Source organism: Nerophis lumbriciformis, linkage group LG01 (genome assembly GCF_033978685.3).
Source record: "Nerophis lumbriciformis linkage group LG01, RoL_Nlum_v2.1, whole genome shotgun sequence".
In the NCBI taxonomy this organism is placed as follows: domain Eukaryota; kingdom Metazoa; phylum Chordata; class Actinopteri; order Syngnathiformes; family Syngnathidae; genus Nerophis; species Nerophis lumbriciformis.
The window spans coordinates 27,275,001-27,300,016 of NC_084548.2; the positions used below are offsets into that span (position 1 = coordinate 27,275,001).

Genomic DNA, 25,016 nt, shown 5'->3' on the forward strand with positions numbered 1-25,016 from the left:
CTCCTCCTCTCTTGGTTGTTGTATCGCCGGCTTGACCTTTCCCATTACTCCAGTGATAATGGTAATTGTAAGAAACGTTGTATAATTGCCCCCATGGAGGCGAGGATAAATAACGTAGAAGTGTCTCCGCACTGTGTATAGACATACGACAGCTCTCAGTATTTTACATTGCAAAGTGTTATTTGCAGTCTGTTGCGGATTTTCATTTTTTTTAATTTTGTGTCATTAACATGCCTACTCAGTGGCCTAATGGTTAGAGTGTCCGCCCTGAGATCGGTAGGTTGTGAGTTCAAACCCCGGCCGAGTCATACCAAAGACTATAAAAATGGGACCCATTACCTCCCTGCTTGGCACTCAGCATCAAGGGTTGGAATTGGGGGTTAAATCACCAAAAATGATTCCTGGGCGCGGCACCGCTGCTGCCCACTGCTCCCCTCACCTCCCAGGGGGTGAACAAGGGGATGGGTCAAATGCAGAGGACAAATTTCACCACACCTAGTGTGTGTGTGACAATCATTGGTACTTTAACTTTAACTTTATTATTGTGATGGGGCAATAAAATTAAAAGCTCAAACATAGGCCAAATTGATATAATTTCTGTTGTATATTGTTGATATCGCACAAGGCATTAGAAATGTACCGAAACAAAATGCCTAAGTGACCTTACCTTGGTTCTCTCAATGTTCAGGGACAGGAGCTGTACTCCAGATGACAGAGCTCCTTACTCTGTCTTTTCACTCCCAACACGGGGGTGCAATTCACCCTTTTCCAGCTGAGAACCATTAGCTCAGATTTAGAGGTGCTGAGTCTCGTCCCAAAAGCTTAACGCTCTAAACGCTGAAAGTTGCAGCTTGATGAGGCGTCATCCTTAAACAGCAGAAACAGGATACCGAGACCCCCAAACTGGACACAGATTTCAAGCCAGTGTATTCGAAACAAATGCTATTAAAGTTCAATTTAAACACCTGAGGTATTTAAGTCGGTCCATCAATATCACAGAATGCAAAGAAACGGATTTGGAGTTGCCATGTTGCCAACACAGATGCATTCTTCTTTTGTCCAGCCTAGTTAAAAGTAGTTGTAGTCATGGTAAATTAACTTAACACTTTGTCAATATAGCATGTGTGGTTAACTTGATAATGTATTATTCCACCTCTTGTGCAGCATCCTCGAGTTTCTTCTTCTTCCACTCTGGCATCAAGTCATCTAACCAGCTCAGTTCTCTCTTGGTAAAGATGAAGTCCAGAAGCTTCCGGATGAAGACAAGCGCCAAGACCTGAAAAAAAGAATGGATACAGAAACTACTGCAGAAGTCAGCAATGTTGGTGCACAATAGCACAGAAAGTGTATTGCTTTTACCATCATTGGGAAAACAATGGCGGCCTTGGATGTCTTGATGACCCACAGCATCACCAGACAACTAAGCTGGATGATGGTGAAGAGGTGAGCCTTCCTTAGTGGAACATGGCGAAGGTAAATGAAATCTGGCTGGTGTTTGGCCGGCATCCCAAACAGCCGGAGACGATCAAAGAACTGCAGAGTTCAGAAATATTTTTTTTGAGATGATAGCAAGAAACAATATAAAACTACATAATATGATTAGATTTTTTTCCCTTTGTTACAGCTTTAGGCAGCGGGTAGGCATGCACAGATGACTGTACAGTCGTGCAACCGCTCCGCCACAGTTACATTATGCAACATTTCATCACTGAAAGAGTAAAAAAGAATAGATAAAATAAAAATAAATAACGATTCCTCACCTGAATCCCTCGAAGTGAGGAGGCTCCCATGTAGAGAAACACTCCATACAGCACAGGCATTGGAATGAACTGCAATCGAAACCCATGTTTAAATAAAATACTTTACGTATTTATGTATCTATTCCGGACCTTCAACATCGACGTCATGAACACAGAGCAGCCCATTAAGGTGAAGATCATGAGGCCGGTGAAGCGTTGCTCGCGAATACCCAGGAACTTAGGCTGCTCACCAGGAGCAGAACACTCAGACTCCAGCTTCAAACTGTTGACATGGGAGATGGAGAGCACGGTGGCCGCCACAAACCACGGCAGACCCATCACAGAGCACACGCCCAGCATCACCCCGACCACAAACAGATCCAGGTGGTAGCCACAGCCTTTCTGGAAGATCAGAGCCAAGACCACAATGACTTATACAACTTTAAGTCCCCGGTAAGCTATGACGTAATTTACCGGTGTTAATGGACATACCTTCAGTTTGTGTTCCTTCCTGTTGATAATAACGGCGGTGATCTGTTGGTCCATGAAGATAAGGATGGTGCACAGGAGAGCAGGGATGAAGGTGATGATGGTGGTCCACCACGGGTTAGGTCCCACAGGGTTGATCAGCCAGCCACGATCATCTCTGGTTGGCTAAAATCAATACAGACAGGAAAGCTGTGACGTTTTACATCAATCCATCCATTTTCTTGCGTTTATCCATGTCCAGATCGCAGGGGCAGCAGTCTCAGAAGGGAAGCCCAGGCTTACCAGTCTCCGGCCAATTCTCCCAAATCCACCAAAGGAACAAAGGCCTTACCAAACCAGCAGTGAGACCTAATCCCTCCAGCTTGTCCTAGGTTAGCCCTGGCAAAAGGCATCTAAGAGGCATGTCCAAGCCACCTCTACTGGCTCCTTTACCCAGTGGCCGACAGGGTAGAGGAGCCAGTTGAGGTGCAGGTATTCAACTAAAATTTAAATAGCTCCAGATACAAAACATTTTCTCATGTGAAAGTCCGGACATATGATAGTATTTTTCAAATAGGGTATGGCAACCCTCTCGGGGTGGGGGGGGTGGGGGGGGGGGGGGGGTCGCAGTGAAGTGACAGGGCGATCGCTGAAAGCAGAGGGACTCTCATTTGCAGGTTCCCTGTTTAAATGTGCCACTTGTCTGGAGCTAAATACCGCATTAAAACGGGAGCAAGACCAAGTTATAAAAATAAATGCTCATGTATGATCCGCAGGTGGTTTGAATAGCTTTTTATATCCATTGTGTGTGTGGTCAGCTAATGGTAGAAGTAACTAAAAGTGTATTCATGTAAGAGTACCGTTACTTTAGAGTAGTATGACTCATGTAAAGGTAAAAAGTTGTCATCCAAATATTTCCTTGAGTAAGTATTCCGTGAAAAACCTCCTCAAGTATTGAGTAACTTGTGGGTACCTTCTGATTTATTTAGTAGCTACTCTTGGATAGATCTTGGAAGGACGAAAAAAATATTCTGGATTTCAGGGAATTTTTAAAAAAACAGGAATTTTTGGGGAAAAAAATAGGTAACTTTGATGTCCTGACGAAGTGGAATGTTTTGATGGTGGAATGGTTGAAATGGGTTGAAAAATGTGGAATAAGTCATTAAAGTTTAAAGTTAAAATACCAATGATTGTCACACACACACTAGATGTGGCGAAATTATGGGTAAAATATGGGTAAAATAGGGCTTTGAAAAAACGTGAATTCTGGGAATTCTTTGGACCCTAGTAAATTGGTACAGTAGTTTGAATTTCCAGGATGAATGGAATGTGTTGAAGGTGAAATGGTTTGACTCAGTTGGAAAAAGTGGGGATTGTAAAAGTTTGAAAAACGGCCAATTCATTTTAAATGGGAAACATTTCCCAGAAAACAAGGAATTCTGTGAAGCCTGGGATATTTGGAAAATTGTTGATGAAGAACCTACAAGCATGAATGGATTGAACATTTTGAAGGTGGAATGGTGTAAAATCGAATGAAACATTTGGAAGGTCTGGGAGACGGCGAAATAAGAATAATAAAGAATAGATGAAAATGGTGTAGAATATTGTCTGCGTATATTAGGGCTGTCAAACGATTTAAAATTTTCATCGTGATTGATCGCAGTTTGTCCATAGTCAATTCAAAATAAATGTAAGTTTTCATCATTAAAAAGTATACTCTAGACAGATCATTTTCAAGTTTTAATGACCATGACTGGACAATTAGTTTGCTTTAATGAAATGTTTTGAACTATGTTTTTTAAACAGCTCAACGAAATAAGAACATACACACACTTTTTTAAAGAGAATTAAACAAAAACAAAAACCTGCATTCCGTTGGTGTCTTACCAGATTTTGGATTTTGTAGAAATACAGAATTTGTATTCTTCCTATGGAAGCACTTGCATTAACAGGAGCAACATGTTTAGATATCAGTTTTACACATTATTAACACAAAATCTGGATTGTTGACCCTGCACTCTTCAGCATCTACATGCTGCCGCTGGATGACATCATACGCAAATAAGGTGTTAACTTTCACTGTTATGCTGATGACACCCTACTCTACATGCCCCTAACGCTTACCAACAGGCCAGATTGTAGTCACCTTGTTACGCCTGCGTGGCATTGTGATGCCGGAGGTCGTCTTTTCAAGATGCAGAGGGATGTCAGGAAGCGGCTTGCAGGTGAGAATAAATGATTTATTCTGATTGCAGAACAAAATGCTGCGCGGTACCACGGCACGGAAAACAAGAGGGTAGCAAAGATGCTAATATCAAAAATGTAAACTATGAGAGAAACCAAGAGCGTAACTTGTTGCGTAGGAGCAAACAAAACCAACAGACCGAGTGAGGCCAGCGCGTAAACTAAATAGCCCTCTGATTAGTGCCCGGGCAACAGGTGCGCGTCCGGGACACTAACCAGAGGCAGGTGACTATAATCTGCCGTCATGGCAACAGAAACAAACTCAAGAGGTGCTGAAAACACAAGTGACTTGAAAACAAAAACAAAAATATGATCCGGGCAGCGGATCATAACACACCTGGAGGCATGTCTAGATTTAATTAAACAATGGATGTCAAGCAACTTTTTGCATCTGAATGCTACGAAAACGGAAATGCTGATTATTGGTCCTGCTAGACATTGACACCTATTTAATAATACCACCTTAACATTTGACAAGAAAACAATTACACAAAGCGAGTGGGTAAAGAATCTTGGTATCATCTTCGGGCCTCTCTCATTTGAGTCACACATTAAGAGTGTTACTAAAACAGCCTTTTTTGTCCACTAGCGACGCTGAGATCATTATTCATGCGTTCTTTACGTCTCTCGTCTCGATTACTGTAACGTATTATTTTCTGGTCTCCCTCTGTGTAGCATTAAAAGATTACAGTTGGTACAAAATGCGGCTGCTAGACTTTTGACAAGAACAAGAAAGTTTGATCATCACGCCTATATTAGCTCACCTGCACTGGCTTCCTGTGCACTTATGCTGCGACTCTAAGGTTTTACTACTTACGTATAAAATACTAAACTGGCTCGCTCCAGCCTATCTTGCTGATTGTATTGTACCATATGTCCCGGACATAAACCTGTGTTCTAAGAACTCCGGCTTATTAGTGATTCCCAGAGCCCAAAAAAAGTCTGCAGGCTTTAGAACGTTTTCTATTCAGGCTCCAGTACTTTGAAGCACATCTGTGGTCCCTTCCAAGGTTTCTCGTTGTGACCATTGGGTTGAGTTTTTTCTTGCCCTGATGTGGGATCTGAGCAGAGGATGTCATTGTCGCTTGTGCAGCCCTTTGTGATTAAGGGCTGTATAAGTAAACTTTGATTGATTGATTTATTGATTGTTACGATCATTGTCAAAGATGTTTGCTTCTGATATTCTGTACATGTTGCACAAGTTACATGTATTCATATCTCTGCACGACAATGTCTTAACCTTTAATGCAATTTTCCCCCTGTTAAATATTCTGTATTTGCGGACTATCAATCAGAACACGTTATAAAATAATATACTGTAGCAAAGGTAGTACTGTGTAGTGAACTGTAATTACCCAATGTGGGCTGCAGAGGGCAGTAGCAGGCATACCTGCAGTATTAAACCTAGTCTCAGTGGGAGCGAAGAAGACGGAGCAGTCGTGTTGTGTGTGTTGCGCTTCTGTTATTGAGTTCGACAGTGCTATATGTGAACATAAATAAAAGGCTGACTTGTTCAAAGACAGTCTACAGCCATAATATCGCCGCCGCTATTATAATACACTTGATTTCAATCTGCCAGAAAGCATTTATTTAGGTAGAAATATCACAGAATAACATTACAAAACAACTGTGACACAGCATCCACCCATTCATCCATTTTCTAGCGCTTTTCCCTTTTGGGGACGCGGAGGGTGCTGGAGCCTATCTCAGCTGCATTCGGGCGGAAGGCGGCGTACACCCTGGACAAGTCGCCACCTCATCACAGGGCCAACACAGATAGACAGACAACATTCACACTCACATTCACACACTAGGGCCAATTTAGTGTTGTATATCTTTGGAGGTGGGAGGAAGCCGGATGATAGAGGATATTTTGTTGATTAGACCGGATGTGAAGCGTAGTGCTATTATTTTGAAGCCAGACGTGTGTGATTGGTATGAGAAAATACTTATGGCAAAAGTCTTCGAATAAAGTCACCAAGGGTGGCAAATCGTATAGGCTTTCGAGCCAGGTTTTATTTTTAGTAACAGACGGGCCATTGAAAATGTATCTATAGGCATTAGCTTTAAGCTTGGCATGATATACATTTTCAGAGCATGTATTTAATACAAACCCTGTTTCCATATGAGTTGGGAAATTGTGTTAGATGTAAATATAAACAGAATACAATGATTTGCAAATCCTTTTCGACCCATATTCAGTTGAATGAACTACAAAGACAAGATATTTGATGTTCAAACTCATAAACTTAATTTTTTTTTAATGATTAACTTAAGAATTTCATGGCTGCAACACGTGCCAAAGTAGTTGGGAAAGGGCATGTTCACCACTGTGTTACATGGCCTTTCCTTTTAACAATACTCAGTAAACGTTTGGGAACTGCGGAGACACATTTTTTAAGCTTCTCAGGTGGAATTATTTCCCATTCTTGCTTGATGTACAGCTTAAGTTGTTCAACAGTCCGGGGGTCTCCGTTGTGGTATTTTAGGCTTCATAATGCACCACACATTTTCAATGGGAGACAGGTCTGGACTACAGGCAGGCCAGTCTAGTACCCGCATTCTTTTACTATGAAGCCACGTTGATGTAACACGTGGCTTGGCATTGTCTTGCTGTAATAAGCAGGGGCGTCCATGGTAACGTTGCTTGGATGGCAACATATGTTGCTCCAAAACCTGTATGTACTTTTCAGCATTAATGGCGCCTTCACAGATGTGTAAGTTACCCATGTCTTGGGCACTAATACACCCCCATACCATCACAGATGCTGGCTTTTCAACTTTGCGCCTATAATAATCCGGATGGTTCTTTTCCTCTTTGGTCCGGAGGACACGACGTCCACAGTTTCCAAAAACAATTTGAAATGTGGACTCGTCAGACCACAGAACACTTTTCCACTTTGTATCAGTCCATCTTAGATGAGCTCAGGCCCAGCGAAGCCGACGGCGTTTCTGGGTGTTGTTAATAAACGGTTTTCGCCTTTCATAGGAGAGTTTTAACTTGCACTTACAGATGTAGCGACCAACTGTAGTTACTGACAGTGGGTTTCTGAAGTGTTCCTGAGCCCATGTGGTGATATCCTTTACACACTGATGTCGCTTGTTGATGCAGTACAGCCTGAGGGATCGAAGGTCACAGGCTTAGCTGCTTACGTGCAGTGATTTCTCCAGATTCTCTGAACCCTTTGATGACATTACGGACCGTAGATGGTGAAATCCCTAAATTCCTTGCAATAGCTGGTTGAGAACGTTTATTCTTAAACTGTTCAACAATTTGCTCACGCAAACACCACCATGATAACTCCACTAGCCCTCACCCACACCTACTCTTGTGCGATAGGTCAGGGGTCGAGAGATGATTACGTGCTAATGGTTATTAGCAAATGGTTATTAGCAAACATTAATTATTAGATAATGGATATATAATTGGATCAATATTGGAGAATTCCGGCATATACTGTAACTGTGCTTTGTTCACAAAGTTGGTTCGGTGGCGAGAGCAGACGAGCAGTAATCATGAGGTAGGTCTTTAGCTCCCCAGAAAACCAAATATATTTTCATTGCTGCCTTACTCTAGTTTAGATACACAATTCCAAGTCTAGAAGACTTACTTATTTTTTTTAATATTTTTTCCACAACAAGCAAGCAAGCTAGAGGAGTATCGGCTATTGCTGGACACAGAGCATGAACTTTCTAAAGTTGGGACCTTGTGGAAATCTAGGGATGATCTTATACCTGACCATTCAGGAGATTGTGTCATAACAATTCAACCTCTTTAATAAACCTTAGAACAGTCAAGTGAGAACAGTCAGGCATGATGCTTAAGAGGAGGCATGGCTTAATCACCAGTTATGGCTTTGAATTTTGAATATAAAACATTCTGATCCAAACACAACATTGGGTATCAGAAAGTCCTAGACTAGACTTACTTTAAACTTGCTGGGAACTTGTAGTTTCGGTGAGGGAATGCCCAGTGCGTAGTCCACCAGAACCATGGTGAAGATGGTGATGAAAACTGCAAAGTCACTGATGATGGCCCGCACCTGAACAAAAACATGGACAAATACTTATTTTTATATAAAATCCTGCATGACTTGTGGTGTAGCTTTCGACCACTAGGTGGTTACATGACTTTAGTGATTTTGGTACTGGCCTTGGTAGGGAAGTACCGCCTTGTCTTGAACTCCTTGAGGAAGGCGGACATGAAGACGGTGGTGAAGAAAAGGACCACACACCAGAAGAGGACGTCAGGGATATAAGGGCCATGGGGGCCACATGCAGTACCACTGAAATCCCCGTGCAGTTCTTCGCACTCCTACTGGCACCAAAGGACACAATGAGGATGACTGACTGTAAATCCTGCAAAGCTCTTGCCCACATGTCTTTGATCCCTGTCCCATTTTACACAAGTCATGGTGGATCAAATATTGTAGCATCATGAATAAGACATTAGAGACTGAAAAAGGGAAGTTACTTTCAAAATAAAATTTTAAATTTCACACTAGGCCAGTGGTAAAAGGTAACTGGGTAATACTTGTATAGCGCTTTTCTACCTTCAGGGTACTCAAAGCGCTTTGACACTATTTCCACATTCACCCATTCACACACACCTTCACACACTGATGGTGGGAGCTGCCATGCACGACCTAAACACGACCCATAAGGAGCAAGGGTGAAGTGTCTTGCTGAAGGACACAACGGACGTGATCAGGTTGGTAGAAGGTGGGGATTGAACCAGGAACCCTCAGGTTGCTGGCACGGCCACTCTCCCAACTGTGCCACGCCGTGGTTAAACATCTTAATCTTATTATCTTAGCTGCTTACGTGCAGTGATTTCTCCAGATTCTCTGAACCCTTTGATAATATTACGGACCGTAGATGGTGAAAACCCTAAATACCTTGTAATAGCTGGTTGAGAAAGGTTTTTCTTAAACTGTTCAAAAATTTGCTGACGCATTTGTTGACAAAGTGGTGACCCTAGCCCCATCCTTGTTTGTGAATGACTGAGCATTTCATGGAATCTACTTTTATACCCAATCATGGTACCCACCTGTTCCCAATCTGCCTGTTCACCAGTGGGATGTTCCAAATAAGTGTTTGATGAGCATTCCTCAACTTTATCAGTATTTATTGCCACCTTTCCCAACTTCTTTGTCACGTGTTGCTGGCATCAAATTCTAAAGTTAATGATTATTTGCAAAAAAAAAATGTTTATCAGTTTGAACATCAAATATGTTGTCTTTGTAGCATATTCAACTGAATATGGGTTGAAAATGATTTGCAAATCATTGTATTCCGTTTATATTTACATCTGACACAATTTCCCAACTCATATGGAAACGGGGTTTGTATTAATCAATCCTATTTTTATGTATTTATTTATTTAATGTCAATTTGTGATGAAAATCAAAAAGCCTTATTTTACCTAATTTCCCAAGAAATGTCCCATATGTTGTAATAGGTATGGTCAAGGGGCAGAGCACACCTGCATCTTACCAACAACAAAACATTTTTGATAATGTTTTAGACACACAATTAGCATTTGTGTGAATGTTTTTGTCCTCACACAAGCCGATTGTACTTTAAGTCCAGCATGTTTGGCTAATAGGACTGATCCGTGCCCAGTCAAATCTCACTTCCCCTCAGAGGTAGGCCAGAGCACACACCGCAACAGAGTCATGCAATGACCGATTGCTACTTGTGGGTGATTAAAAATAACAGACACAATTTATAATATGAATAAAATAAATCTGAAAGTCAAACCCACAACACACTACATGTTTGTGAGCAATAAAAGTTTACTGAATTCAATTAAGAATCTCTCAATAATCATTGTCACTGTAAAGGTAGATACAGATATTGGACTGGATATCAATAGATCTCAGTGAGTTGTGTATTGTAATTATCTGAAGCTTATTTACCTTAACTTCCAACATAGTCCAGTTGACATGGGAGGCCGTGATGTTCCTCTTCTCCCAGAACTGCAGCGTCTCATTGCTGGGATTACTGGGTTCCACACAAGCGCACCTATGGAGAGCAATGTTGATAAACCAGCAAACTTGATCATGTGGTATGAAGTGATCTTTGTGATGTATGCACATCACGGATGTTCTGACCCAAGAATAAGCAAAATCATCACATGATAGAAATTGTTCAACTTGAATGGAGTGCTCACAATGTTAATGACTTCATGGGGCCAAGGCTGGAACAGTTGGTTTCATATTTCAGTAAAAATCAGTAGTGTTCTTGCCTTCATTCATAGAAATAACTGCTTAAGTTTTGGAAGTCTCCTCCCCGTCCCATCCCCCGTAAATAATTCAATGTATATACTCTGATGATTAACTTGTATGATGACTGTATTATGCTGATAGTATATATTTATACCATGAATTGATTAACGTGGACCCAGACTTAAACAAGTTGAAAAACGTATTCGGGTGTTACCATTTAGTGGTCATTTGTACGGAATATGTAATGTACTGTGCAATCTACTAATAAAAGTTTCAATCCATCAATCAAACAAGAATGTGTTACTGCAACTTGGGACTGATAGTGTGTATCATGTTTTTGATTTCAGTCTTTCTATTTGTTTCTATTACAAACGTCAACTTATTTTGCTTCTGATGGCAACAATGTCATAAAAACTTACGAATACTGCGTAAGTTTCTGAAGGTCGTTGTTTTTATTGATGGGGTAGTGCACGCCTAGGTGGAGCAGTTTCTCTAGAGCCTCGTAGATGAAGATGATGCAGATGAGGGCTGCAAAGGCTTCCTCTGTAAAACGTGTGATGTAGCAAACAAGCGAGCTGGCATCTGTGGCCACCAGCAGGAGACAGAAAAATGACGTCCACAGGCCAATGCAGGCCCTCAGGGAGAGGTAGGATAGCCCATAGTCCCTAAGAGAGGATTGGTAGAGTTTCAGACATGTCTTCTCTCCTGAAGATTATCCATGAAAACAGAGAACATTGTACCAAAAAAAACACACACTTGCAGAATTTGAAGAGAATCTTCTCAAACACAAGAACCGGACCTGTGCTCCCAAGGATTGTAAGAGGCTGCCCAGCAAAAAGCGAGTAGGCAATACCAGTCATGGAAGCCCCAAACAAGGACTCGATAGCACTCTGAAACACAAGACCGAAGTTAATGGCTCAAATATCGTACAGCAAAACCCGCTTAAAATACGTTGACATTTTTTAACAACCCATCTTTGTGGACTATTTAATCAAATCCTGGTCCACCATAACGTAAATTAAGGTCAACATACATGAGTGTCTGCTTTTGAAAGCCCAAGGAGTCATTTCTAATGATGTGTTGTAATATTGTTAACTTCATCATTACTGTATTTCTAAGCAGCGTAAAAGCACAACATAACTACTGTCCAGTACCACAGCATTAAAATGTGCACACAGTTTGTTTCTGTTCAGGGCAAAGGAACATATAAACAAAAGCATGGTAGTATTTTATTGTTAGCATTGTGGTTGATTCTACCACATCAACTAACAAAATGCACATATCGTTTTGGTTTTTTTAGATTGCTAGCCGCAGGAAGAAAGATTTATTGTCATTGTAGAAGCTGTCCTATCTAGTTTTTCAGCATGACTTGATTAAGCCTGCTCAGATTAGAGGTAAAATGTCTTGTAAGACAACCTGATGTCCTATCTAAACAGTCCTGTTGTGATCGATTCAATATGATGAAAATACCGCAGAATCTCAGTTAGAGTATGAAATATATGAAAACGCAAGTCTATATTAAAGTATGTACAAATGGTGCTAAAATGTGTTTATGAACACCCACTGTCTTTATGGCTCTAACAAACACCAATGACTTGGTGTTTGTTAGTTGATTCTACCACATCAACTAACAAAATGCACATATCGTTTTGGTTTTTTTAGATTGCTAGCCGCAGGAAGAAAGATTTATTGTCATTGTAGAAGCTGTCCTATCTAGTTTTTCAGATTCAACTGATTAAGCCTGCTCAGATTAGAGGTAAAATGCATTGTAAAACAACCTAATGTCCTAAACAGTCCTTTTGTGATCGATTCAATATGATGAGAATACCGCAGAATCTCAGTTAGAGTATGAAATATATGAAAATGCAAGACTGTATTAAAGTATGCACAAAGGGTGGTGAAATGTGTTTATGAACACCCACTGTCTTCATGGCTCTGGAGAAAGTCACAAAATGTACAAACAAAGGCTACATTTGAATTTCTTTTTTGTCTACAACCGCTTACGTCAATGTCAAGACAGCCCGCCTGAGGGGTGTCGACGTAAACACGTTCCACTGTATTATCATATAAAGTGACAGTATATCCAATAACGTTCAAGTTCTATATTTCTTCAGCTCATTGAAATTTGTAAGAAACCCTCGTTTTCGTAAAATATATTTAAAAAATACATTTTACCACACGTCCTTCGGTGGCTTCACCAAGGAGACCTCCAAAGGTGATAACAGGTGACATGCAGGCGCAGTAAAGGAATAGGAAAGAAGCCAGACACTGCAGGCTAATGGCGTCGGTGTAGTCAGAAAGATAGTGAGGGGCCTTTCTCTTGATATCCATGATGAACCCGCCAAAGAGCCTTGGGGTGAAAAGTCACATTTTAGGGATCAATGCCCTGCTGGATAAAAATGACTTGGTGTTGTTAACGGTAAAGGAGGGTAAAGGCTAACATTTCGAGCATGGCAGACAGACAGAATTCACTTGGTGACGGTGATCATGGCTCCTTATTGCAAATTATCATTTCGTTTTCACCAACCTTCCAGTGCGTTGGAGCTCAGGGCCACCATGGCCTCCATGTTCCTCGGTCTCAACAATATCTGTAACTCCATTTGGAACAGGAGGAACCTTCCGCTTTTCCTGTGAGGTTAGGAAAAACTGAATTACTCTTACAAGATAATAAATTAAGGAAGTACAAGTATGGTAGATATATTACAGACTGGAGATGTCTGAACATGAACTTAAAAGTTTTTCACTGACTCTGGACTCTCTATTAACTATTTCACTAAATCACCCCTTCCAAAGTAAAAAAGTAAACCAGGTATCTTGTCCTAATTGTCTGTTACTCTCCGGTAAAAGATTCTGTGCATGTGATTTGTGACAAGTGAATCAAGTAAGCTACCATATTTGATGCTATATGTTTTGCACTCACTCCAAAGCATACATACTGAAGTGTGTCATGGTATGGAAAATTATTGTGTGTTAAAAAATTCAAAAAAACTTTTATATTGGTAAATATATGAAATGTATGAAATAAGGTCAAATAATCCATTTTCTTACCTATTGGTGCCAGTTTTGTGTACTTGGGATCAGCATAAATCACAACAAAACAATCTTGCCTTCCTTCATACTTTCTAAAACGAGCCGTTTGGAATTTGCACAACTTGTGACGTTTTTCCAAGATGTGACGTCATCGGATATCTCCATATATGGTAGAAGTTTACCTGAAGAGCTTTGCACGAGTCTGCCATTGTAGTCCGACGTCAATAAGTGTTTTTTCTCTATCTTCTTGTTGTGGGGCAGACTGTCTCGTACATGTGCATGCATACTACGCTGCTGCCGTTTCTAATAAAACATAGCTTATAGTTCTTATTTACATCTGTCAGTAGACTATGTGCTAAGAACTACAACATGGTTGATGGCGAGAGGACGCAGTCAAAGCACGTAAATAAGATCGCCCACAAAAAGCCGCATCCTAAAGAGACGGTCAGAAAGCAGTTTGAAGACAGTCTATAAAACATAATCTATGCAACATTTTGACCAAATAACCACAATCAAATGTTAAGTAGACCACACAGAAGTGTTTTAAATGTGGAATTTTTTTTAATTTGACCCGTTTAAGTGAAATTTGCCAAAGAGTATACCAGTCGGAGTCTCATCTTTGCACTGACATAGGCATTGGCATTGATGTGCTCACAGACAGTAAAGCAACCTGTTCCGCCTTTCAGGTAACCATCTGCGTTAATATATGAATAATGGATAGGCTCTAGCCCATACTTGCCAACCCTCCCGATTTTTCCGGGAGACTCCCGAATTTCAGTGCCCCTTCCGAAAATCTCCCTGGGCAACCATTCTCCCGAATTTCTCCCGATTTTCACCCGGACGACAATATTAGGGGCGTGCCGTGATGGCACTGCCTTTAGCGTCCGCTTTTTCACCATACAAACAGCGTGCCGGCCCAGTTACATGCTGTATGAGGCTTCTGCATACACACGAAAGTGACTGCAAGACATACTTGATCAACAGCCATACAGGTCACACTGAGAGTGGCCGTATAAAAAACTTAAACACTGTTACAAATATGCGCCACACTGTGAACCCCCACCAAACAAGAATGACAAACATATTTCGGGAGAACATCTGCACCGTAACACAACATAAACACAACAGAACAAATACCTACAATCCCTTGCATCCCTAACTCTTCCGGGCTACAATATACACCCCATACTACCACCAAACCCTGCCCCCCCAACCCCACTATATATACATACATATACATATATAAATATATACATACATATATATATATAAATATATACATACATATATACATACACACACATATATATATATATATATATATATATATATATATATATATATATATATATATATATATATATATATATATATATATATATATATATATATATATATATATATAAGACCATGGTCTAAGACCATAGTGTTATTGTTCATTTCATATGTAAACACCTTATAGCCTAAATTCCTAACTATAAGCCGCCACTTTTTTCCTACATTTTGAACCCTATGAAATTATTTGACAAGGGCTCCCAACAAAATGATTACCTTGGATTTCCAATAGATTCATGGCTGCTGTACGGCAATATTATGGAACGTCTGTGAGCTTTGCGGTCCGTCAATAGCCACTGGTGGGCGTCTGTGTTGGCACTAAATTGACTTGATTCATGGAAAAGACGACAGTTTTTTTCCTGCAGAACAACTACTTTATTTTTTTATTTGTAGCAAGCATTAACAACATCCCTGATGAGCTTTGTACACACACACACACACACACACACACACACACACACACACACACACACACACACACACACACACACACACACACACACACACACACACACACACACACACACACACACACACTTCTTATTCAACCCCTGCTAACTTCTCCCCTGTTCCCCTGTCAGGTCTAGTTGACAAAGATCACCAAATAGCTGTCCAGGATATGCATGGAATATGATTCTTTGATTTTGAACTTCCAGAACTAACACGTCTTCATCAATCGTGTCAACAGGGTGAACTTACATCTGAAAACCTTTGACAAGTTGACTTCATGTGTAAGATATGCAGAACAGCTCTGGAGTACACTAAATAATTACTTTTTATTAATTGGACTGAAGCCAAGACTTCTGTTCTTTTTTATTGATTCATTTTATTTGATCATTTTTGTATCAGCCCATCAAAAAAGCATGTTCATTCAGCAAGTCTTTTTTCGTCCGTATGTAAAAATAATTATTTTTGACATGGGACTTTGTTGTGTGTCATTTTACTTCATCTTTGTCTTGAAGCATCTTTGGGGATGCACATTGTATTTTATACATTTGAAAATACTGTAAGCATGCCAATTTTATGGAATGTTCCTTTTTTATATTTGAAGATGAATGTGCCTATGGGTGTTCTCATTCCTTCAGGTTATTGTTATTCTCAGGTCATTCATCAGTTGACTGTTTAATTTGTCTTAGGAGACGCTTGGCTTCTCATCTGAGTAGTTTTCGTCAGTGCATGCATGCGCATAGACTTAGATTGGACAGATCAAGGAATGCATAAGAAGGAATGCTTTTGTGCTTTCGTGGTATATACAAAAAAAATTCCATCAACAAATGTTAACCATAGAATTGAATAATTCATACACCATATCGAATCTTATCGAATTGTTCATACACTATATCGAATCGTTCCGTTTTTAAAAGATATTGTTTTTGAATCGTATCGTAGCCGATGCATCTCGTAATAAGAAAAACTCAGTCGACAAAAGATTGATGATAAGATTAAGAGGTTTAACCACGGCGTGGCGCAGTTGGGAGAGTGGCCGTGCCAGCAACCTGAGGGTTCCTGGTTGAATCCCCACCTTCTACCAACCTCGTCACATCCGTTGTGTCCTTGAGCAAGACACTTCACGCTTGCTTCTGATGGGTCGTGGTTAGGGCCTTGCATGGCAGCTCTCGCCATCAGTGAGTGAATGTGTGAATGTGTGTGTGAATGGGTGAATGTGGAAATAGTGTCAAAGCGCTTTGAGTACCTTGAAGGTAGAAAAGCGCTATACAAGTATAACTCATTTACCATTTACCATAACCAAAACATTGTCAATTGTACTATGATGACGTCATTCAAAAGTAAATTTGGCATAATGGGGATGGTGAACCTTTCAAGGTAATAAGGTAAACTTGTTTATATCTTGTCAACTCTATCAGACACATCACATCTATGAGTTTCATCTATGAGTTTCTAAAATATCTCAATTTGTTGTGCTCTGCCTTGTTGCAACTCCGCAGGGATCTGCTCTCAATCTTTTCCAAAAACAACATTCTTTCCATTCTCTATTTTTAGGCGGATTTCCAAAAATGCATCATGTTGTTCTTAGGGGAGAAAATGACATACAGTATTGTATCCTAACATCTCCAACTACATCAATCTATATGTATATATAATTTTTAATTTTGTTTATTTTTTTATTTACCATGCACTGTGTGCAGTTCAGGGTTGAGTTGGGCCGGTGCCTATCCCAGTTGATTTAAAAGGGTACTGCACTTTTTTGGAATGTTGCCTATCGTTTACAATCCTTATGAGAGACAAGAAAACAAAAGTGTTTTCTTTTTGCATTCTAACATGTAAAATAGTCTCGTTCTTGGTGGCTGACAACGCCGCTAATGGGAGCTATCGGTTTTATCTCTAAATCACTTTAAAAATGCATTCAAAAAACGTCAACAATACCTAATTTACGTTCCGTAACCTGCATAATAACTAAGCTACAGCAACATTGTTATTGTAAGAACGAACTATTTTTTTATCGTACGAACACATCGGCATACTTCGGTATTAGCCGTAAAAGCTAGTTACGGAAAGAGATAAGATAGCTTCACATCAGCATGAAACGCATTTGAGTTTGTAATGCACAACACTGCGACAGGACACTAATCTGTTCTGACTGAAAAACATGAACAATCAAATTACAGAATCTGTAAAGTATTAGCCCACATTTCATGTTTTGTTTGTACACAGCTAGCTCGACAGCGTATGTACTGTAGTTGTAATAACAAGCATGACGGGCTGCGTGTATCATGATCAATATTAAATTGTGACTGACTCGATAGACAGTTGTGTGTTTGGTCCAGCTGGCCGGGGACATTTTTTTCCAGTTTATTTGGGTAATTGTTACGGCTCAGACTCCTGCCAACGCCGTTCATCCATCTGTGCGCTCCAGTGAGTGCACCTCGGGACACGCCCACGGCCGCGCTCAGCCAGGGACGCGCCGCGCGCGTCTCCGCCCAGCAGAAGCCGCCAGCTGCAATCATTTGCCGGCAATCGGCACACCTGCCTGTGATGATCAAGCGGTCTTCTTAAGCCTGGACAACCTGCGGTCGCTCGCCGGAGTATAGTCTTCTTACCCTTCGCTTCCCGTGTTCTTCCGTGATCCCCTGTTGTTTCCCCTACCTCCCGGACTGCCCTTTTGGATTCTCGACCTCCCGCTTGGAAACGGATCTTGCCTCTTCTCTCCTGCCCTGGATCATCTGCCTGCCCAATGGACTGTCTTCCTGCCTTGTTCCTCCTCTCGCCCAACACAACACTTGGTAACTCACACTACAGCTAATCACACACATAGCCACACATCACATACACTTTTGGATCTAGTTCACACTCCATTTCCTTAGTTTATATTTGTATTGTTTGATTATTATATATATATATATACATATATGGTTAATATATATAATAAATCCTTGTACATACCGTCCTCTGGTGTCTGTCGCCGTCACCTCCCCTTAGTCCAACCATTACAGTATACTCCGGCCAATTGATTAGGGACCTGACGGCACAGTTCCTTAGCCCCGCCCCCAGTGACTTCAACCCCGCCCCCAGTAAAAAAAGAAAAAAAAAAAAAAAAGACATTTCTGGTTTTTTTTTTGGTTTTTTTCCTTTTTGCCCCTCTCAGGATGTCTTTTTCTTTTCAATCCACCCTGGACAATTTTTCTAGCCCACCTCAGCAAAATCTTGGACTGTTTAGCAGTGCTGTAGGGATGGAAGAATTTACCCGCCGCCTGGCCACCCACCTCCCACCCTTAGTGACTGTCCCTCAGTCAGCTGGAAGCGTCTGGCATCTGCGTTCGGAGGGGGGGATAGTACTAGTCTCTTCCATTTTAGCACTGGTGGCTGTGCTGGTGTGGTGGCGCAGCTGCACCCAGACAGGCTACCCACTGCCAGACAAATTCCACCTCTCTTCTGTTTTTCCCAGCCGCAGCCACCAGCCCCCCGGCTAGCCTCCGAGCTAGCACCAGACCCCCGGCTAGCCTCCGAGCTAGCACCAGACCCCCGGCTAGCCTCCGAGCTAGCACCAGTCCCTCGGCTAGCCTCCGAGCTAGCACCAGTCCCTCGGCTAGCGTCCGAGCTAGCACCAGTCCCTCGGCTAGCGTCCGAGCTAGCACCAGTCCCTCGGCTAGCGTCCGAGCTAGCACCAGTCCCTCGGCTAGCGTCTGAGCTGGCACCAGTCTATCGGCTAGCGTCCGAGCTGGCACCAGCCCGTCGGCTAGCGTCCAAGCTAGCACCAGCCCCTCGTCTAGCGTCCGAGCTAGCACCAGCCCCTCGGCTAGCGTCCGAGCTAGCACCAGCCCCTCGTCTAGCGTCCGAGCTAGCACCAGCCCCTCGGCTAGCGTCAGAGCTAGCACCAGCCCCTCGGCTAGCGTCAGAGCTAGCACCAGCTCCCAGGCTGGCCCCCGCGTCTCCACCAGCTCCCAGGCTGGCCCCCGCGTCTCCACCAGCTCCCAGGCTGGCCCCCGCGTCTCCACCAGCTCCCAGGCTGGCCCTGACCTCTGCACCTCGGCCAGCAGCGCCGACCTCTGCACCTCGGCCAGCAGCGCCGACCTCTGCACCTCGGCCTGCTCCGCCGACCTCTGCACCTCGGCCTGCTCCTCAGCTGTCCTCCTCGTCTCCGGCTTTGACGTCTGCTGCTTCCACGCCTCAGACGACATCCGCTGCTGCTTCCACGCCTCCGACGTCATCCTCTTCGCCTCCGACGTCTCCTTCTCGTTTCCGGCGAGACGCACCATGGTGCCACTTGCGTCCGCCTTCCCGACGGCCAAGATGGTGGTCATTCCTTGGTCGCCCGCCTCGCCATCTTCAGCGGCGTTCTACTCGCCGCCGCCACCAGACTCGTCCCCGGTGGATTCGGGGACACTTGGGCCGGCGACCCACCACCAGTTCGCCCCTCCGCCCTCCCATGATGTTTGTTCCTGTGCTTTTTGTGGTTCGACCTGTAGGACATCTGGGAGCTGTCCATAAGGAGGGGGGTACTGTTACGGCTCAGACCTCGGGACACGCCCATGGCCGCGCTCAGCCAGGGACGCGCCGCGCACGTCTCCGCCCAGCAGAAGCCGCCAGCTGCAATCATTTGCCGGCAATCGGCACACCTGCCTGTGATGATCAAGCGGTCTTCTTAAGCCTGGACAACCTGCGGTCGCTCGCCGGAGTATAGTCTTCTTACCCTTCGCTTCCCGTGTTCTTCCGTGATCCCCTGTTGTTTCCCCTACCTCCCGGACTGCCCTTTTGGATTCTCGACCTCCCGCTTGGAAACGGATCTTGCCTCTTCTCTCCTGCCCTGGATCATCTGCCTGCCCAATGGACTGTCTTCCTGCCTTGTTCCTCCTCTCGCCCAACACAACACTTGGTAACTCACACTACAGCTAATCACACACATAGCCACACATCACATACACTTTTGGATCTAGTTCACACTCCATTTCCTTAGTTTATATTTGTATTGTTTGATTATTATATATATATATATATACATATATGGTTAATATATATAATAAATCCTTGTACATACCGTCCTCTGGTGTCTGTCGCCGTCACCTCCCCTTAGTCCAACCATTACAGTAATCAGTCCATTAATGTTGAAATAGCTTGGCTCCAATTTTCTCATTTATAGAGTCCTCACTTTCACCTCACTCTCTCAGCCTACGTCTGCTCCAATGTCTCACCCTTCTTTTGTGCTCGCTTCTAGAAGCAGCAGTTCATCCTTCGTATGTTTAGCTTCAAAAAGATAAGGTTGTGAATCCTCATTTGTACAAAAAAAACACTTCATTCATTAACGGTGTTACAAAAAACATCAGCTAGAATAATACATAATGTTGGATATAGAGAACATACAAATCCTTTATTTATTGAATCAAAGATACTGAAATTCCACAACATAGTGAATTTGCAAACAGCTAAAATTATACACAAAACAAACTGTAACCTGCTACCCAAGAATATACAACAATTCTTCTCAAAAAAAGAGGAGAAATATAATCTTAGAGAAAAATGTAATTTAAAACATTTGTACGCACGTACAACACTTAAGACCTTCAGTATATCAGTATGTGGAATTAAATTATGGAATGGATTAAGCAAAGCAATCAAACAATGTACTAATATGATCCACTTCAAGAAACTCTTCAAACTTAAAGTGTTTACAAAGTACAAAGAAGAAGAACCATGATAAACATTCTGAATGTATTTCATCCATCCATTCTTTCATTCCCAAAATAATCTTACTTATCTCATCATATGAAATAGAACTTACTTCAACAATTATTATTTATTTATTTATTTATTTTTATTGTGATTACTTATGGAGTATATTGTGAATAAATTGAGAACAGAAAGTGAATAACATTTTTAGCAACTGTTATGTAAAAGAAAAGGGGTATTAAATAAGCTCTGCTTCTTCCTGCTTCTTTTCGAACATGTTGAAAAGAGAAACTGGAAATTGTGATGTATCATGTTGTATGCTTGCATGTTCGAAATAAACTCAAACGCAACTCAACGCAACTCAAAATAGTCGTCTCCGTTTTCTATTACCAAGTCTGCCATGATTAGAAAACACACGCCTTTGTTTCCGAAAGTAGGAACACACATTTGTTGCCGGAAGCCGGGCGTACGCTGCTATGGAAATGGAAATAAAACCGCTGAAGCAATCAGTACCCGCATTGATTAAAATAATAAAAATACGGTAAATATTGCACATATTACATATTGTTTTAAACATGTCTGTTATTTCCATTTATATAGACTTGCAGCTTCCACATAAAATGTGGATGGAGGGTTTTGCATTTGTCTTAGAGGGCTTTGAATGCTACAACGGTGACTCCCATTAGCCAAATCTTCCAAGCGTTTTTTATCCATCCATCCATCCATCTTCTTCCGCTTATCCGAGGTCGGGTCGCGGGGGCAGCAGCCTAAGCAGGGAAACCCAGACTTCCCTCTCCCCAGCCACTTCGTCCAGCTCTTCCTGTGGGACCCCGAGGCGTTCCCAGGCCAGCCGAGAGACATAGTCTTCCCAATGTGTCCTGGGTCTTCCCCGCGGCCTCCTACCGGTCGGACGTGACCTAAACACCTTCCTAGGGAGGCGTTCGGGTGGCATCCTAACCAGATGCCCGAACCACCTCATCTGGCTCCTCTCGATGTGGAGGAGCAGCGGCTTTACTTTGAGCTCCTCCCGGATGGCAGAGCTTCTCACCCTATCTCTAAGGGAGAGCCCCGCCACCCAGCGGAGGAAACTCATTTCGGCCGCTTGTACCCGTGATCTTGTCCTTTCGGTCATAACCCAAAGCTCATGACCATAGGTGAGGATGGGAACGTAGATCGACCGGTAAATTGAGAGCCTTGCCTTCCGGCTCAGCTCCTTCTTCACCACAACGGATCGATACAGCGTCCGCATTACTGAAGACGCCGCACCGATCCGCCTGTCGATCTCACGATCCACTCTTCCCTCACTCGTGAACAAGACTCCGAGGTACTTGAACTCCTCCACTTGGGGCAAGATCTCCTCCCCAACCCGGAGATGGCACTCCACCCTTTTCCGGGCGAGAACCATGGACTCGGACTTGGAGGTGCTGATTCTCATCCCAGTCGCTTCACACTCAGCTGCGAACCGATCCAGTGAGAGCTGAAGATCCTGGCCAGATGAAGCCATCAGGACCACATCATCTGCAAAAAGCAGAGACCTAATCCTGCAGCCACCAAACCAGATCCCCTCAACGCCTTGACTGCGCCTAGAAATTCTGTCCATAAAAGTTATGAACAGAATCGGTGACAAAGGGCAGCCTTGGCGGAGTCCAACCCTCACTGGAAACGTGTCCGACTTACTACCGGCAATGCGGACCAGGCTCTGGCACTGATCATACAGGGAGCGGACTGCCACAATCAGACAGTCCGATACCCCGTACTCTCTGAGCACTCCCCACAAGACTTCCCGAGGGACACGGTCAAATGCCTTCTCCAAGTCCACAAAACACATGTAGACTGGTTGGGCAAACTCCCATGCACCCTCAAGGACCCTGCGGAGAGTATAGAGCTGGTCCACAGTTCCACGACCAGGACGAAAACCACACTGTTCCTCCTGAATCCGAGGTTCGACTATCCGGCGTAGCCTCCTCTCCAGTACACTTGAATAGACCTTACCGGGAAGGCTGAGGAGTGTGATCCCACGATAGTTGGAACACACCCTCCGGTTCCCCTTCTTAAAGAGAGGAACCACCACCCCGGTCTGCCAATCCAGTGGCACCGCCCCCGATGTCCACGCGATGCTGCAGAGTCTTGTCAACCAAGACAGCCCTACAGCATCCAGAGCCTTAAGGAACTCCAGGCGGATCTCATCTACCCCCGGGGCCTTGCCACCGAAGAGCTTTTTAACTACCTCAGCAACCTCAGCCCCAGAAATAGGAGAACCCAACACAGACTCCCCAGGCACTGCTTCCTCATAGGAAAACGTGTTGGTGGGATTGAGGAGGTCTTCGAAGCATTCCCTCCACCGATCCACAACATCCGCAGTCGAGGTCAGCAGAACACCATCCTCGCCATACACGGTGTTGATAGTGCACTGCTTCCCCTTCCTGAGGCGGCGGATGGTGGTCCAGAATTGGTTCGAAGCCGTCCGGAAGTCGTTTTCCATGGCCTCACCAAACTCCTCCCATGTCCGAGTTTTTGCCTCTGCGACCGCTGAAGCCGCACACCGCTTGGCCTGTCGGTACTTGTCCACTCCCTCAGGAGTCCTATGAGCCAAAAGAACCCGATAGGACTCCTTCTTCAGCTTGACGGCATCCCTCACCGCCGGTGTCCACCAACGGGTTCTAGGATTACCGCCATGACAAGCACCAACTACCTTGCGGCCACAGCTCCAATCAGCCGCCTCGACAATAGAGGCGCGGAACATGGTCCATTCGGACTCAATGTCCAGCACCTCCCTCGTGACATGTTCAAAATTCTTCCGGAGGTGGGAATTGAAACTCTCTCTGACAGGAGACTCTGCCAGACGTTCCCAGCAAACCCTCACAATGCGTTTGGGCCTGCCAGGTCTGTCCGGCATCCTCCCCCACCATCGCAGCCAACTCACCACCAGGTGATGATCGGTAGAAAGCTCCGCCCCTCTCTTCACCCGAGTGTCCAAAACATGAGGCCGCAAATCCGATGACACAACTACAAAGTCGATCATGGAACTGCGGCCTAGGGTGTCCTGGTGCCAAGTGCACATATGGACACCCTTATGTTTGAACATGGTGTTCGTTATGGACAATCTGTGACGGGCACAAAAGTCCAATAACATAACACCGCTCGGGTTCAGATCCGGGCAGCCATTCTTCCCAATCACGCCTCTCCAGGTTTCACTGTCGCTGCCAACATGAGCATTGAAGTCCCCCAGTAGAACGAGGGAATCACCCGGGGGAGCACTCTCAAGTACTCCCTCGAGTGAATCCAAAAAGGGTGGGTACTCTGAGCTGTGGTTTGGTGCGTAAGCGCAAACCACAGTCAGGACCCTTCCCCCACCCGAAGGCGGAGGGAAGCTACCCTCTCGTCCACCGGGTTGAACTCCAACGTACAGGCTCTGAGCCGGGGGGCAACAAGAATTGCCACCCCAGCCCGTCGCCTCTCACTGCCGGCAACGCCAGAGTGGAAGAGAGTCCAGCCCCTCTCGAGAGAACTGGTTCCAGAGCCCTTGCTGTGCGTCGAAGTGAGTCCGACTATATCTAGCCGGAACTTCTCCACCTCGCACACTAGCTCAGGCTCCTTCCCCCCCAGCGAGGTGACGTTCCACGTCCCAAGAGCTAGCTTCTGTAGCTGAGGATCGGACCGCCAAGTGCCCTGCCCTCGGCTGCCGCCCAGCTCACATCGCACCCGACCTCTATGACCCCTGCTATGGGTGGTGAGCCCATTGGAGGGGGGACCCACGTTGCCTCTTCGGGCTGTGCCCGGCCGGGCCCCATGGGGACAGGCCTGGCCACCAGGCACTCGCCATCGTGCCCCACCTCCGGGCCTGGCT

General features: G+C 43.9%; 1 protein-coding gene across 4 annotated transcripts in view; it reads right to left on the minus strand.

Moving 5' to 3' along the window:
• LOC133617981 (sodium-driven chloride bicarbonate exchanger-like) overlaps positions 1 to 25,016 on the minus strand; it is a 121,582-nt gene that overhangs the window by 22,707 nt on the left and 73,859 nt on the right. For all 4 annotated transcript variants that reach the window (XR_009817098.1, XM_061978424.1, XM_061978440.1 and 1 more), the window contains 12 exons: positions 13,209 to 13,309; positions 12,857 to 13,031; positions 11,438 to 11,571; positions 11,101 to 11,346; positions 10,373 to 10,478; positions 8,605 to 8,766; positions 8,381 to 8,494; positions 2,232 to 2,393; positions 1,890 to 2,141; positions 1,761 to 1,829; positions 1,360 to 1,533; positions 1,154 to 1,276 (listed from right to left, as the gene is read on the minus strand). Coding sequence is in view for 3 of the 4 variants with exons in the window: in XM_061978424.1 (XP_061834408.1) it covers positions 1,154 to 1,276; positions 1,360 to 1,533; positions 1,761 to 1,829; positions 1,890 to 2,141; positions 2,232 to 2,393; positions 8,381 to 8,494; positions 8,605 to 8,766; positions 10,373 to 10,478; positions 11,101 to 11,346; positions 11,438 to 11,571; positions 12,857 to 13,031; positions 13,209 to 13,309 (1,818 nt within the window). In the remaining variant the exon portion in view is untranslated. The remainder of the gene's footprint in view (positions 1 to 1,153; positions 1,277 to 1,359; positions 1,534 to 1,760; positions 1,830 to 1,889; positions 2,142 to 2,231; positions 2,394 to 8,380; positions 8,495 to 8,604; positions 8,767 to 10,372; positions 10,479 to 11,100; positions 11,347 to 11,437; positions 11,572 to 12,856; positions 13,032 to 13,208; positions 13,310 to 25,016) is intronic.